This window comes from Podarcis filfolensis (assembly GCF_964270895.1).
Source record: "Podarcis filfolensis genome assembly, chromosome: 8".
Lineage (NCBI taxonomy): Eukaryota > Metazoa > Chordata > Lepidosauria > Squamata > Lacertidae > Podarcis > Podarcis filfolensis.
The window spans coordinates 44,434,131-44,451,594 of NC_139611.1; the positions used below are offsets into that span (position 1 = coordinate 44,434,131).

Here is a 17,464-nt window from a genome sequence, read left to right on the forward strand (position 1 = left end):
CTGAAATACCTTCAGAAGTGAAGAAGGGTGTTGCTGAAAGCCTTTACAAGGAGCTATGTGATAAGAGACTTATCATATGGCCTTATCGTGCAGCCTCTGGATTGCTTTCATGCTGTATCTATCTCCTCAACCTTTGTGCAACTTTGAAACCCCACCGGTGCAAATCGCCTCGCTGTACTTTGTCACTTGCACCCATTTCCTGATCAGTCACACCTGGAATGCGCCCCACATGATCGCTTGTTGTGCCACAAGAGAGACGGCATGTCTAGCAACACCTCCTTCAACTCTCGGCACATGAAAGGATTCAAAAGCAACTTTCAATATTGTCTCAAGTGTTACAAGTGTACAGCTAGCTGAATTGCCAGCTGTGAATTCTCAGGAACAAAGGAGGTTCTTAGACAACCCCAATTTGGATTGATCTCTATCCTCAAAAAGCAAGAGTGGGGAACCTGTGACCCCCTAGGGGTTGTTGGACTCCCAGCTCCCATCAGCTCCAAGCAGCATGGTCAAAGGGCACTCTACAGTTCCCAGGATTCTCGGAGGGAAAGCCATGATTGTTTAAAGTGGTATGGTGCTGTTTTAAATGTATTGCATACATGGGGACTTACTCTCAACTACAGTGGTACCTCTGGTTACGAACGCTTCAGGTTACGAGCTCCGCTAACCCGGAAGTAGCTGCTCCTGGTTGCGAACTTTGCCCCAGGATGTGAACGGAAATTGCACGCCAGATGCTGTGAGCAGCGGGAGGCCCCATTAGCGAAAGCGTGCCTCGGGATAAGAACAGTTTCAGCTTAAGAACAAACTTCCAGAACAAATGAAGTTCATAACTAGAAGTGCCACTGTAAGGGCATAAAATTGCTGCCTAGGTCAACCAAGGCCACTAGATGGCATGTGCAAACTAGCTTTTTCATTATCCATTTTTATTAGTTAGTACTTGCTGTATACCTCCAGTATACAGAAGTCACCTATATAGCAGAGACAGTGGCTGACCGTCTGGAGCCTAGGGGAACAAGGGTGAAAAGAGCATGGTAGGAAAGGACATGGGTCAGTAGAACAGCATGTGCTTTACACCCAGAAGACCCCATCTTCAATCCCCAGCATCTCTAGGTAGAGATGAAAAAGATCCCTGCCTGATACTCAGGAGAGCCACTGTCAGTCAGCACGGAGTCCAGCCTTTCTCTGTCTTGGGTCCCCAGCTATGGTTGGACTACAAGTCCCACCATCCCTAGCTAGCACGATCAGTGGTCAGGGATGATGGGAGTTGTAGGCCAGCAACATCTGGGAACACAAGGTTAAGAAAGGCTGTGAGACAATGCTGAGCAAGATGGACCAATGGACTGAATCAGTATAAGGCATCTTTTCATGTTCATAAAACGTAACAGCCATTGTGATGGGAGGTGGGGGAGACAGAGCTGAGGTTTTCTAACTCGGGAGCCCTGCAGTTCTTCAGAACTTTAATTAAGAGGGTTCTTTATGAGACGAACATTACTGTCAGAAACATAAACTACAGCTGCTTACATATTTAAAGCACACACCCCTCCCAAAGAATACTAGGACATGTAGTTTACTGTGAGAACTACAATATCCAGCCCCCTTAACAAACTACAGTTCCCAGGATCCTTTGGCTAAATGTGTTTAATGTCTGGTGTGGGCACAGCCTGAAAATCTGCCTGCAGTTTTGTGTCTCCCCATCTCCCTTTAGGGAAATGTTAAGCAGGTGCTATTGCGTTTCCTGTTTCCACAGCTTGTCATGTAACCCAGCAGGTCTATTTATTCTTCCTGATTTGCTTGCAGGTGTTTCTGCATCTTCTTGTTAGTTATTTGTTCATCCCACACCTTTCAATGCATTTTCTTGCCTGTTTCCAAAGGGCAAAAGGTCAGACTATTTTTCAAAGTGAATTTGTTGTGCTAGAGCAGCAGAACACTTTAATCCACTTCAATTGCACAAACCTAAATTTATGGTATGTGCTTGAATCCCTCCCCCATTTCTCATTTATTTTGATGAAGAGACGGCAGCTTCGGAATTATATCACAGCATCAGCATTATAGATCAGCAGGAAAATGAGTGAGAATAGACTACAATTAGGTTGAACCTTTTTTATTTTATTGTGCAAAGTCAGATTTATAATACATCAGGTACAACTTTGAAGAGGATCGATTGGAACAAAAATATATGTACCATGAAGGGCAATGGAGTTCAGTCAAGAGCAACAAAGCAACCCATAGTTTCAGTCAAGCAAAACTTCCTTTTGCTTTTTATAGGCCTCACTGCTATAAGAATACCTAAGAGCACAACTATTAAATGTCTATGATTATAAAAAATATTGCCCCTGGTGTCCTGTTAATTCTAATCAGAAAAACTGCAAGACTTTTCATTGCAATTTCCCAAGTATTCCTGCTACTTTATTTTTGGACTATGACAGTCAACTGATCAGGAGACATTAACCCTTTTGTCCTAGTGTGGCACAACTTTGTGCCAGTGCAGTGTCTGCTATGCCTGTTCAGTTGCTCATTGGCGAGTCCCTTCTTCCACATCTGAATCTGCCTGCATTCATCATTCCTTCTATTTCTGATGTTGAGACATTTTGGAGGGATGGAAGGATCTGTCAGTTTTGGTTCTTTAAGCTTCTCATTTTTCCAGTCTTAAATTCAGTTATCCACATTTTGCAGTATTTTGCCATTTTAAAAAGAATCCTCCTTAAAATTCATCAGCATCTTAGTGTGAATGTCTCCTAAAAACACACACTTTTTATATGCAGTTTTGACCAGCATATACATTTTGTCAAGCAATTTCCCTAATATAATACATTTTTGTATGTTATTTTCACTGATACCATCATATTCATTCACATGTTCCTCTAATAAATGCATTTTTATTGGTTGGAGAACTGCATCACAACATCTGGAAAAGTGTGAATTTCAAAGGATAGCTGTGCTTCAGTTTGCATATTGTTTAGGAAAGTGCAAATTTTATAGATTCAGCTTTAAATGTACACTGAATTAAATTTCTCCTCCATCCTTAGCCATAGGTGTTGCTGCTTGTTGGGTGGAGGAAAACACAAAGAAATCCCAATGAGGACTGAGCATGCTGAGTGGGCACAAAATACTGACTAACTGTTGGAAGTGGAATGGACCAGAAAACTGGGTGGGAGGGGAAGTGGAATGGAGCGTTGTGGAGGAGGGCATGGCTGGCTGGCTGGCTGACAGGTGCAGTGAACAGGAGAGCTCCGCAATGCAACATTTTGTTCCAGCCAGGCCCTTTACTTATACTATGAATAAAACAGAATGTTCAGTAGAATTACAATGATCTGAAACACCTAGTCACCTAAATTCAGTGAGGAACTCATCATATCAGAACAGCCAGATTTATATGCTTTATCTGAACAGTTTCTTCCAGTTGCAATTCGTTGGCTTCTCCCAGAATCTAGTGTTTGCAAAAGTTTAAGTGGACTGCTTTAAGTAGCTTTATAGGGAGCAGAACCCCATTCTGTGAGTGCCAAAGGCACCTTTTGCTTTCTGAGCCCTCAGCTGTGCCCTCAATACACTGTTCTCTGCTACTTTGAAGGCTAGAAACTTATTTTGTAGTTGTGTCCATCAAACAGATGCAATAAGATGATTCTTACAATAAGGACCATGCCCACCCCCTGTCTTCCAAAGCCTAATTACAGTTGTACCTTGGGTTACATACGCTTCAGGTTACACACTCTGCTAACCCAGAAATAGTGCTTCAGGTTAAGAACTTTGCTTCAGGATAAGAACAGAAATTGGGCTCCAGCGGTGCGGCGGCAGCAGAAGGCCCCATTAGCTAAAGTTGTGCTTCAGGTTAAGAACAGTTTCAGGTTAAGAACAGACCTCCAGAACGAATTAAGTACTTAACCCGAGGTACCACTGTATTTATTTAAGGGTTTATATCCCACCCTTCGGGGGGAAAGGTTCCCAGGACACCTTACACAACACCCCCACCATTTTTCTCATTGGAAGATAATGACAGATTGAGGAGTTTGCTCCAAGAGACCTAACTGCAAAATAAGGACTGTCCCAGGTATTATTTTGAAAAATAATAACAGAAAGTAATTTTCAGTACTTAGGAAGGGAGCCCAGATTAGCATGGGCACGGTACATTACCATATATTTTCATTTAATCCATGCTAAGATCCAATACTTTGGATGTTCAAGGGTTCCACTGAGATGGTTTTCTAAGCTGCAGGTCTATTATCCTTTTTCTTCTGTTTGCCAATATTGAAGCCCTTTGGATGTGTTGATGTTCAGTTGTTATTTCTCCTACATGCATGCACACCTCCTTAAGCCTTGAATGAAGCACGAACCACTCTTCCCTTAAGTGGCTGAGCGGGACGGAAGTTATTCACCATCTGGATTCTTTCATCTTCTTCTGTGGTGAAGAGGAGGGTACGGAATTTCTCCATCTGTAAATTCAGGGGACTTGATATTACTTGTTTAAGTCGCGCCAGAGCTCATGAAGAAAGGAAAGCGCAAATGGATTTAGGATGGCAATTTACATGTTGCCCAAAAAGTGGACCAAAGAGGACACAGATTTGCATAGTATTTGCATATCCTAATTGATAGCTGCAACTATAGAAATAAATAAATTAACACAGAAATGCAATCTATCTCACTGTAGAGGGAGACTGTGACCAGGTGACATGACAGTCTGCTGTCCAGGTGCTAACGACTGATGGGAAACGTCAAGGCTGCTTCTCTCCCTTCTTGGGTTTCCCCCCCTATATGTTCATAAATAAAATAGCATTTTTGTGTGTGTGGTGTCCAGGATTTTAAGAGCAGACAGCATGGGCACTTCTGTGCAAAAAAAGGACAGCCCCTCACCCTCTGCCACCCAAGATTTACCTGTTTATCGGATATTCTGATGGTCTCCTTTAGCACTATCCAGGTCACACTCTCATTAAGAGGAGGTGTTGTCAAGGATCCAGGATATGTCCAGTAATCGAGGCAAGAGGGCAGGAGGCTGCTTGGGTCAAAAGACTTGAACTGGGCTCTGGTTCCCTGAGAAAAGCATGGGCATGGTTTAGAAAATTAAAAGTAGAAATTAAAGGTACAAACTAAATTGTTTTTACAAAACCTTCTGGAATCTGCAAAAGCAAAGCAAAGCTATTGCTCTTGTCCAATAGCTGATCAAATATTGGATTTAGCTAAAAAGGAGAAGGGAACTGAAAAAAATACATGACGTGTCATCATGGTGTAGTGGTTAACATGTAAGACTAGGACTTTGCAAAATTCCAGGTGGGGAGATATTTATGGGAAGCATTGCATCATATTAATTTCAGAGGTCATTTAATTACATCAGTGTTGATCAAGATTTATTTTGGGGAGGAAGCAGATTTGTTGCACAAGCTGAATTTGTTGGTGTATGGTTGAATCCCACCCAAAAACAGTGACAGTCTGAAGTACCCTGAGCACAGAAATGATTTGGTTACCAATGCAACGGGTATGGGGTTGGTGTAATGGGATGATGATGATGATATTCTGCCTTTTCCACAGACTGGGACTCAAGGTGCCTTACACAAATTGTAACCGCATAGATAAAATACAAAACGCTAAAAACAAAATATACTGTAATAGTCTAAAAGCAATTAAACAATAATAGAATTAAAACAAGTCGATTAAAATACAGATAGTAAAAACAGTACAGCACTATTAAAAGGCCTTTCCTTAAAAACAGTCAGTTCGCCAAAGCCTGTTAGAATAAGACTTCACCTGCTGGCAGAAGGACGGTGAGGAGGGAGCCAATCTGGCCTCCTTAGGAAGGGAGTTCCAAAGTCTGGGAGCAGCCACTGAGAAGGATCTCTCCTGTGTGCCCCACCAACCCAATCCCACTGGCATCATGGCTGCCACATTCTAGACCAATTGGAGTTTCGGAACAGTCTTCCGTGACACAAAACAAACTTTGCATTTGTATTTTAAACTTACCTTAAACTTGACCATGTACAAGGCATCTGTCAATCTGTTCATACTGGCATGTTCTTCTCCAATCTAAGAGTTTAAAATGAGAGAGATGCCTAAGAATGTGGATTTTGCAAAAAAAAAAAAAAAAAAAAAAAAAAAAAGGAAGTGTTTCAACAAACCAGGAGCTGCCATTCTCTATCACCGCTTTGTTTTTCAGCGTTTTATTTCCCCCTCAAACACTGAAACAAGTGCCTGGAAAATGCTACCAGAAAAAGGGAAGAGTCTTTTGAGGTTCCCCAGTGTCTTGGACAACTCTACTCTTTCTCCTTTTCTGTCCTTCCTGCCTTCCAAAACACCTGCCCCCTCTCTTCCTTTCCTCAAATCCTTCCTCAAAGCCATTTTTTCTGTGGTACAACCTCTAGACTTAGATCATGGATGGACCACCTTTTTTTCTTTTGGGGACTGCATCTTCTCTGGGGTTGCCTGCCAGCAGTGGGTGGGGCCACTTCCTTCCTTCCTCTCTTCCTAGGCAGCTGGGGGAAGGACAGGTCACACTTGCCAGAGCTCTGAACAGATACTGTAGCTACTGTGTAGAAATTAAGCCAAGGGCCACATTACATCCCTGCCTTAAACCTCATCCATTGCTGAAACTTAGGCTGTATACACACCATACATTTGAACCACATGAGTTCCCTGAAATAATCCTGGGAACTGTAGTTTACTCCTACAGACCTACAACCGTCAGCTTCCTTAGCAAATGATAATTCCCAGGCTTCTTTCAGGGGAGCCATGCACTTTAAACGTGCATTAAAAGTATGGTACAGTATTTATGCAGCCAGAGCCTCTAACTGTGAGCAATTTAGCTGAATGCATCTCATTCTCTTTTTACTCTCCCTCTATACCAGTGGTGGCGAACCTTTTAGAGACCGAGTGCCCAAACTGCAAACCAAAACCCACTTATTTATCGCAAAGTGCCCAAAGTTGTTGAGCTTTTTTGGGAGAGACAGAACAGAAAAATCACCACCATTTTTGCCTTCTCCCTCCCTCTTCCCCCCTCCCGCCAGGCGCACTCCCCTACTAGCTGGGAATTGCCATGCAGCACTAAAAAAGTGCAGGGAAAAAATCACGAGGGTCAAATAATGAACGCTGTTACACCCAATCAGAAACAGCCACTGCCGTAGCCAATTGAAAAACAGATCAATCGCGGAATACAATTGCTGGTTTAAGCAGTGGATGCACACAGTAGTTTGGGAAGGAGTGCGAGCACAAATGGAAAAAACAACAGGGCCAATGGCGCGTGTGCCAGCAGTGAGGGCTCCGTGTTCCCACTTTGGCACACATGCCATAGGTTCGCCACCGCTGCTCTATACTCTCCCTTGTGCTGAATTTTAGACTAAGCTCCTCATGGCAAAGACTGGTCTTCTTATACAGTGTCATGCACGTTGGTGGTGCCACACACATAATAAAAAGTTTTTAAAAACCACTAAAGGAAATAAAAACCTTCATGGGAGGTTTTTAAAGAGATGTTGGGTGGTCATCAATCAGGGATTCTTCAGCTGTGATTCCTGCACTGCAGGTGGGTGAACAAGATGATCTTGGCATCCTCTTCCAACCTTACACTTCTATATTTCTAAGTGCAACAAGTTTTGTGGCTCTTACCTCTAAGAAAACACCAATCACTGCTAAGCCATCTGGAGCCGCTGCTGCCTCTTCAAAGGTCACATATTTCTTAGCATTCCAGTGAACTAAATGGAGCTGGGGAGACAAGTCAAACATCAGTATTCAGGGGCAGCACACCCCGTTCCGTCACTTGAGGCAAAACAGAGAGTGCTGCCCTGACATCACTCCCGCTGCCACCTGGGCCGTCATACCTGCCACCGCTGCCTGCACCACATGCTCCGCCAAATCAGTTGCTGATGGAGAAGTGGCAGCTCCATCAGTGTTGATTTCAAGTGAAATTGTGCCAATTTTGGGAGAGATCTCACCCGAAATCAGCACTGATGCTGGCCCTGCTTCTCCATCGCTGGTGTGATTTCTGGAGACCACAGAAATCTGACATCCTATGATTTTCTCTGCAACCCCAGCGCAAGTTTGTATATTTAAAAAGGGGGTTTAAAAGACATCCAAGATTTATGACTCGCCTCGCAAGGAAAAGGGTTGCCATCGATGGTGTGCTCTGATCCGGAGTCTTGGCTTGCCCCCCAATGAAAATGGAATTGTTTCAGCCTGTAAGGATCTTCCAGTGGCCCTCCACTGACCGCTGCAACCAAGAAGACAGAAAACTGGCAACTGGCTTCCATGAAACTGACCATATTATACATCCCTCCACCCACCTCAATAGCTCTAACAGGGGAAAGTCCCAGGTGCAACAAAACAAGGCTTGGTTCCCTTTCGATAAGTGAGCACTGAAGACGTCTTTGCAATACTGTATCTGCTTTATTTACAGATGGTACCGGTATTCACATTGCCAGAAGGGCTCTCAGAATTGATTACAGATTTATAAGCACAGTCCCTGCTCCTCAGGCTTACAGTCTAAAAAGACACAGCACGAAAAGGAAAAGGAAATGTACAGGGAGGGAGGAGGAAAGCAAACAAACCCAGGTAGCATATTCTTGACATCGCAAGGTTCTTATAAGCTGCTTACAAAAAAGAGAGAAGAGAAACAGTCTCTCTTCAACAAGAACAGACCAGTAAAAGAAAATACCAGACTCCATCTACATATACCTAAGTACAGTGCCATCTACTGGTGGAACTAAATAATGAATTAAATAAATCCACAAAGAAATTCAACCCCAAAAACTAGAGAGAGATTCCTAAATATCAACCACTAGCTCATTACTGTCTATACCAGGGGTGCCCAAACTTTTTTCAAAGAGGGCTAGATTTGATGAAATGAACATGCATGAGGGTTGACCAAAGTTGTTGACCTTTTTTAAGGATTGAGGTTGTTGAGCTTCTTTTGAGCTTCTTTTACATGCCTGGTCTATACTCTTCTGGATTTCAGGCAGGAGTCTTTCCCTGTTAGGGATTGAATTTGGGACCCTTTGCATGTCAAGCTTGTGCTCTGCTACTAGACTGCAGTGCTTCCTACAAGATGTTCGGGCCGAGGGCGCACTGCAGGCACAGCGGTAAGTGCCGCCCCCTGCGGTGTGGCACCCATTGTGCGCCCCCAGCTACGCCTCTGTGTTGGAGACACCCCCACCCTGCCAAGAGGACACACCTGGAGCCAAGCCTGAGTGATGACAACCCAGTGCAAACTGAAAGTGAGCACTAGAAGAGCTTGTTATATCGCAGACCAGACTTCCCCAACCTCAGGTCTTCAAGATGTTGTTGGACTACAACTCCCATCATCCCTGACCATGGGTGTAGTCAGGATTTTTGTTGGGGGGTGGCAGGCCTTTTTTTAGGGGGGCAGAACTTCAGTTTGCTATGTATTTTTATTGATTTAGGAGAAGCAGCTGCCCCTCCCTGCCCCCCCCAGCTACGCCCATGTCCCTGACCACTGACCATGATGGCTGGCGCAGACAGAGGAGCTCAACATTAAGAGGGCCACAGGTTGCCCACCCCTGTCATATAATGCACAAGCATATACCGGTACTCAGACATGGATTTGACCTCATGCATTATTGCAGCACAGAAGCACCGTACTAAAGCTTAAGTGAGAATGGATTCATTACAGTCCCATTCATTGTCACTAAATACCACTGTAAATGAAGGATTCGCTGAATGGCATCTACTACTGTTCTTCACAAGTTAAGTCTTACGTATTCCAAAGGCTGCAACTTAATACTGTACTTGATAAATGGCACCATGGGCGTTCCTCACCTGTCACTGGAGACTCAGCTGCTCTGTAACTATAGCTTTTAAGGCATCTTTCCTGGCTGGAAAAAACCTGGAGCAGCACCATACCAGTGTGTAGGCACAGACTAAAGAAGTGTGGGGCACTTCTGCTCCCCACAGACACAAATTCAATGGGCCAGCAAAGTTTCCCCAGCAGTTCTCCTCTATCCCACGTATCTGATTGATCTGGCTTTTTCCCCTAATTCCAGTGTTGCCCCAAGTATAGAGAGAGTTGATTGTGGGTGTGATGGTGGAAGAGAAGGGAAGGATTAACTCTTTAACTCTTTCTCCTTGTGCTGTTTCCCCAAAGAAAATCACCAATCAAGGAAATCATTTCAGGTGGAGCCTGCAGTAGAATGCTGCAGTGTGGGTATTCCGTTCCATTCTCCATCCCAATTGGTTTTCCATTTTGTTCTCTAATAGCCAGCCTGTGTTCTGCAGCCACTTAACATGTGGTCACACCTATACCATACATGGCTTCCTCAAAGAATCTTGGGAACTGTGCTTTGTGAAGGTTGTTGGGAATTGTAGCTCTGCGAGGGGTAATCCACTGTTCCCGGGATTCTCTGGGGGAAGCAATAGGCTTTAAGTGTATGGTGTCCTCATTGGACTGTTTTTGCTCTTACCTTCCCATTCAGGCTTTCTTTTTCTAAATAATGTTTGGTACTTCTGCAAACTTTATAGTTCCTCCAAGCTTGCTGATACCTCCCTCCTTTTGCATGGATGGTGCCATTTTGGCCCCTGAATGATCCACACTCACCTCTGCACTTTGAAAATAGAGGGAATTGTTTGTTACATGTTAATATCATTTCGCTACCAAGGGGGCTTAGAGGAAAGTAAACATCGTTCCTTCCTCTCCTTTTCATGCAAATCTCTTCTAAGAAGCACATTTTTGTGTACAGTTTTGACTACTGTACATATTTTTGCAATCCTAGCATAATGCATTTTTCGATGTTATTTTCACTAATTTACAGTATTCATTTTGTGCACACTTTCCCCCAAATACATGCATTTTTGAAGAAGTATGAATTTTGAACAATGGCTGTATTTCAGTTCTCATATTATCTCGGAAAGTGCCTATTTGACAGATTCAGCTTTAAATGTGAACTTAGTTGACGCCTCCCCCTCACTGAACATAACATGCACCACTTACCCGTTTTGTCATCAACATCCTTAAAGTCTACCATGACTGAATGCCCATTGTTGGAGATGTCGATAGATGAGCACGATTCATACGAAATGCTAAGGGGCTTCAGGCAGGGGTCATAAATGGCTTGTGTGGGGATTATATCAATTGGAGACTGATGATTTCCTTGGGCGATGGGGTAGGACTTGTACCACTCAGGAGGTCCTTTGAGAAGGAAAAAGGGAAAAACTGTTACATCATTCTTACCTTCAGACATTGTGAGGTGGCTTTTTATTTATCCTCAGAAGGATTTGGGGTACTGCATTCCATCATTTACAGGGGACAAACTAAAGCTTGTCTCAGTAAGACTTATATGGAAAAACCCGAAGCAATCAGACTAGTAGAACATTGTTTTACTGACTAGGTAACTTTAGTGAAATATGGCAGGCAAAGGGCATTAGAACCATTGGTACATCTTACTCAGTGTTGCCTACACCAGGGTGACGAACTGTAGCCCTCCAGGTGTTGCTTTTGCAGCAGCTAGGGACTTTTCTGAACACACCATTTCTAGTGGCATAGTTGCTGTGTATTTTTTCCAGATTGTTTTGGCATGCTGCTGCATGACATCACCAATATTCAGCTAGTATTCTGGAATAACGTAATAATTTTTTTTTTCTACCACAAAAACCCTGACTTCTGTGAAAGAACTGGAATAGAGCCTCAATATTTTCATTTGTGTGGCATGTGCGCAAACACCATCCCAGTTTCTGTGTAGCCAGTGGGTTTGGGAGACACCTGTTCTGCTCCCCTTCCCTTGGGCAACAGCCCACTGTCAGCATGCAAGCTCCATTCAAGAGATGAGGTTGAGGATTCTGAGTGAGATGGGGAATTGCATGCAGTCCCAGCAGCACTTCCACACAAGTGGAGCCAGTGCTTCTGCGACTTGAGGACATTACACTGCCTCAGAGGACTCCATTGCAGAAGCTCCTGTAGAACCAGAGTCTCTGCCACTCCCTCGGAGCTGAGACCCTTTAACTGAAAGCAGAGAACTCTTGCTCCTATACAGGGCTCAGTCTCAGGCTAAGCGTTGCTGAAGTGACACTGGATGTCTGCTTTGCTAGCCCAGTCAGCCTAAACCCTGCACACAAAGCAGGTTAGCGCTGCCTGCCCTGCTGCAGAGGCCAGTGCTTGCAGCAAGACAATTGCTCCATCTCCAATGTATTGTCTACATTGCCTGGCAAACAGAGGTCTTCCCTACCACCTGGTGCCCCAGAAATGCCAGGGACTGGATCTTGGAATCTTACATATGCAAAGTATTACGTGCTGCTCTGCCTTGGAAATATGGCTCCTTCCATGGGCAGCTGTGTTGTGTTTTCCTAGCATTATTCTCTAACGCCCGCAGTTTTTCTGTGAACTGTTGTGTTTTCTTGAACAGTGACCACACATGAAGCTGTTTCACACTGAGGTAGCTGGACCATCTAGTTCAGCACATATATGCTTTCTGGGAGAGGCTCTCCAAGGCAAACATCTTCCCCAAGCATGTTATTTGAAAACCTTTCAAATGAGAAGCCAAACATTTGCCCAGAGATCTTATGCATGCAAACCTCTAATGTGTTCCGCAATTGGTCCATGAAAATGCCATTTTGGGCTACCTTCATTCATCCTCCTGATGACAATCTGATGACAGAAGTAGCCAAGTAGCCCTTTTAAATAATGGTAAACACCAGAATTGCTATGCTCCCCTGCCTCTACTCAGTCATTTTGTGAGGACTTACAGTGGTACCTCAGGTTACATACGCTTCAGGTTACAGACTCCGCTAACCCAGAAATAGTGCTTCAGGTTAAGAACTTTGCTTCAGGATGAGAACAGAAATCATGCTCCGGCGGCACGGCGGCAGCAGGAGGCCCCATTAGCTAAAGTGGTGCTTCAGGTTGAGAACTGTCTCAGGTTAAGAACGGACCTCCAGAACGGATTAAGTACTTAACCTGAGGTACCACAGTATTTTCTATAGATTTGCTTTAATGCTGTGCACTTTTCCCTGATCAATGCTAGAGCATGCATTTTCTCTCCAGTTTTCCTCCCACAAAAAGGCTACCCCATTTTCCATTTGCATGCCGACTAATGCTTGATTGGCATGCAGGTACATATTGCTGACCAGCAGGTTATCTGGAAAGGCCCTTCAAAGGGGCACAGGTCATGAACAAAGGTCAGTAGACTTGGTGTCTTTGCACTTCTCTAATGAAGAATAAACTTACAAGATGCTGCTGCAAAGGCAAGTCATGCTTTGACCCCAGCATGCAGAAAGGCAATGAATCTTGCGGCTCTTCCGAGCAATAATTGAACAGTTGCTTATTGGTTAACCACTTAAGCGCCTGTTGCACTTTGCCTATTTTCTAGGAAAGATGGCATGCAGTCGGCATCTGCAAGGAGTACAGCAATAAGTGCAATAAGCAGAAGAGCAGAGAAAGGATGGGATGGATTCAAAGCAGAAGGGGAAGGGTCTGCATATAACCTACCATCTTTCTGCCCATATCCCCAGCAGTTATGACCGGTCATTATGCAGGCGGATTCGTTCTGCTTTGCTGCCAGCTCTTTTAATCCGAGCTGCTGCAGCTTACCTGCCTTTATAATAGCTCACTTGTGGGACAGCGTCAGTCTCTTAAAGAGGCAGCAGCAGTTCCTGCTCCTGAGGCCACTGTGTACAACTAGGGCTGTTTAAAATATGATCCCAGAAAGAGATACCCAGTTAGACTGGGGTTTGTGATGGGGGATTTGGAATTCTACGCATACCCTTTCGAATTCACTCGTGGCAAACATTAGACAGGTGCTCTCTCTATTGTCTTTTCAGCACCTACAGAAGATATTCTTCTCCCACTGAGCCTTTTAAGTAGAGATCTTTCTGGATCTGCATTGAAATTGACTTTATATGTTTTAATTTGTTATTACTAGTGTGTTTGCCACCCTGGGTTCCTTTGGGAGAAATGACAGGATATAAATGTTGTTGTTGCTGTTGTTGTTAATAGATAATGCCACATACACAGCTCCTTTCATTTTGCTGGTCTTCCATAAGGGCTATTGATGCAACAAAGATTGTGTGCAACATAGGTTGATTCAGTGCATCTAGATAGTGCATCTTAAAAAAAGTTAGAACATATTACATTCACAGGAATAGGGTGGGCCTTGAAAACACACATCTCAGGTGGCAAAGGCCAGGGTAAAGAGATATATCATCAGTCACCAAAAGAGAACGCTTTCTCCCAGGACCCCCACCTCCGCCCCAATTTTTAGGGAGATGGAACCACCTAGAGCCCCCCTGTTTATATTATTAAGAAGAATAATACAGTGATACCTTGGTTTACAACCATAATCCATTCCAGAGGTCCGGCTGTAAACCAAAACAGGTTGTAACCCAAGGCGCGCTTTCGCCAATGGGGCCTCCAAAAAAATTTGGTTGTAATCCCAAAAAAGGGACACATACTTCAGGGAGGGTTTGACATGGTTGTAATCCAAAATGGTTGCAAACCAAGGTACCACTGTAATCATGAACTGACACAGAAAAATTAGAAACTGAAAAAACCCAAAATTGACAGTTTTGCCTGGAAAGATGTGAAACATTTCTAGGCCCACCAGCATAGCTAAAAACAGAGAAAATGCTCCACCAATCATTTGCATCCTGCAAGCAGAAGGCTGTAGTCCTATACTCATTTACTTGGGAGTAAGGCCCGCAGAACTCAATGGGGCTTACATGTACAATTGTGCAGTAAAAGGGAGAACCTTGATTCTTGTCCCCCACTTGGGGCCTGTCCTTGGAGGGGCAATTTAACTTGGTAGTGAAAGGTTAGTTCCTTCTATATTTGTTATCTCTTATGTGACACATGATAAAATAAGTCACTATAACCGAAAAAGTTAATGAGAAACAGCATTCAACCTGGAACCTCTGAAATATGTGAGGAAGCAGATATGAAGTGCAATTCAGCAGGGAAGATTACATCTATAATCATTACTAGCCATTGACAGCCTTATTCTTCATGGGTTTTGTCTAATATTTTAAAGCTGTCCAGGTTGGCAGTTATCACTACATCTAGTGAATTCCATAGCTCATCATTAGGAAAGGAATCAGAAACAAAACTGAGGGTATTATCATGCCTTTATACAAACATATGGTACAATCATTCCTAGGCTACATTCAGGCAGCATTTTCTTCCATCCTCCCTTTACCATTTAATTTTTGCATCTTATGTCATCTTTCACATGATGCAAAAGCTACTTATGGAAATCTAGAAGTGGATTCCAAAATACGTTAAGTGCTCATTTCTGTGTTTCCAGAAAAAATCAGTTCGCAATTCCAATAACTTTACAAATCACTGGAGTTTTACATGGTAATTTCCCCACGGTTTTCATGATGATGTCATCACTGCTCACATGAACAAACCTGGGGTATATAGTGATCTTCTGCAGTATAGCCACATTTGCATCACACAATAGGTACTGCAGTGTAAAAGGAGCATTGGAAAGAAGGGCAGAAGTGCTAGCATTATGCCCCATCAAACTAGCTCAATATACCCCATATCTGAATACTGTGTACAATCCTGGCCACTGCATCTCAAAAAGGGCATTGTAGAGCTGGGAAAAGCGCAGAAAATTGCTACTAAAATGGTCAAGGGGCTGAAATAGCATGCATTTCAACCTTGCTTGTGTAGAACAGCATCTCATTGGATTATGCTCCCTATTAATCTGTCAAATAATTGCTCCAGAACCGCTTTTAAAAGAATATATTTTTACTTCCCAATAACTGTAGTTGTCTTACACAGCCAGCTTCCATTTGTTTTAGTGAGTCTTGAGCAGAACACCCACTGGTTGTGCTAAATATTCTCTACTCAAGAATTCTCCCCACTCGCATTTCTGAAATAGTATCTTATCCTTGTGCAGCGTATCTCCCCTTAGGTTACAATAGAATTACTGACATTCTCAAGAGCTACAATGAGAACTGTAGCTACAATTGATGTTATGCACTAACATAAAGGAAGCCAATCAAATTCTCTATTGTGAAGTTATATATCTGAAAGCATATGTAAAAATCATTCAAAAGGTGGACAAATTAGATCTAGAGATTAGCTTCTATTCAGTTATATTTTTCTTTTTTAAAAAATTAAGTGATCGTTTACTCCAAAATAAGTGCCACTGCATTCAGTATGAAGATAAATAGAATAGGACTGCAACTTGAAATGTATGTTGCAGAATGAGAATGCACTTTTTTAAAAAAGAAAGGAAGGCTGTAATTTTATGCCCATTTAGCTGGGAGTAAACCCAACTGAATTTAGTGGGACTTACTGGTGAATAGACATATACAGGATTGCATTGTAATAAACAAAAAGCCATACAGAGCTGGGGGGGGCAGGAGGGGGAATACAAATACATGTATATGAAGAAGTGTGTGCTTGGAGAGAGGTATTTGCAACAGAAAATTCAGCTACTGCATTAAATGGGATTATGTCCAATATTTTTAACCTATATGCTTTCTGTACCAGTGTTCTTTTGATATGAATTATGAAATAGTGATCCACTTCCAGACTATCTACAATAGGGTAGTCACAGAAGACAACAAATCTTAAAATGTTGCCATTTTATTTCAATAAGCAGAATGTCAAATACTTAACCGTTGCTACAATCCCAGAAAGGGGAAGAATGTACAGTATTGAGACGGCAAATACAAAGCCAGAGAAAAGCATAATGTGAGATAAGAAAGCTGGGAAACAGGAAACATTCTCTTGCAGTAAATCATCTCTCAATTATAACATTAAAGTTGAAGAGGGGAATTCCCACGGAGCTCATTACTTCTGAACAGGTTTACATAGGACTGCTCTGTAAGGTGAACATACCATTCACACCTATTTAGCACTAGGAGTAACCCAACTGAATTTTGGGTGTTTCCAGGTTGTTGCTACTTTCAGGTGGGATTTGGTCACATGCCAGCAAACTCAAGTTGTACAATTTGGAGTTCTTGCTCAACAAACCTGCTCTCTCCCTACCTCACCCCCGCAATCTTTTTTGCAATAAATGATGGAGATGTGCACCAGGAAATTATTAGTATTTATTAAATTTGTATTCCGCCTTTCACCCGAAGATCACAGGGCGGTTCACCACCTGCAAATACAAAATGAGAGCACGAAATACATAATAAAACACGGGATGCCGCTTGATGTGAACCTTGCACAGAGGAGCGTAGGAAGCTGCCCTATACGAGTCAGACCGTTGGTCTGTATTATCTACCCTGAAGGCATGGTCCAACGAGAAGCGCCCTGCATAAAAGCAAATATTCTCTCATTCTCCGGTGCATTTCCCCATCCTCACCACTTTCCTTATCAGAAAGGGCGCTCCCAGGCTGCCGCTGTTCTCCAGTGGGATTCAATCGCATATTACTGGCAAATACACGATGCCGCATTTATTTGGGAGGAGGATGCCAAGGAAGGTGTGCGGGAACCTACGCGCATAAGCCACGCCGATCCCACAGTAAACAGCAACGGATGCTGACCGCGGCACCAGCGGCCAACTTCCCATCCAGCAAAGCGCCGCGCCGC

At 43.3% G+C, this 17,464-nt stretch overlaps 1 protein-coding gene across 2 annotated transcripts; it reads right to left on the bottom strand.

Moving 5' to 3' along the window:
* Positions 1-2,082: 2,082 nt before the first annotated feature.
* On the bottom strand, positions 2,083-17,460 carry CA7 (carbonic anhydrase 7). 2 transcript variants are annotated; one of them, XM_083626548.1, is made up of 7 exons: positions 17,238-17,460; positions 10,913-11,110; positions 8,061-8,179; positions 7,579-7,674; positions 5,944-6,006; positions 4,864-5,019; positions 2,083-4,424 (listed from the first exon to the last, which is right to left on the bottom strand). In XM_083626548.1, exons 1-7 carry the CDS (start codon positions 17,326-17,328, stop codon positions 4,302-4,304), a joined length of 846 nt encoding a protein of 281 aa, XP_083482674.1. In that variant the 5' UTR covers positions 17,329-17,460; the 3' UTR covers positions 2,083-4,301. The 2 variants fall into 2 exon arrangements, with proteins under 2 accessions (XP_083482674.1, XP_083482675.1); XM_083626549.1 differs by lacking the exon at positions 17,238-17,460 and adding an exon at positions 13,403-13,459.
* Positions 17,461-17,464: the final 4 nt, after the last annotated feature.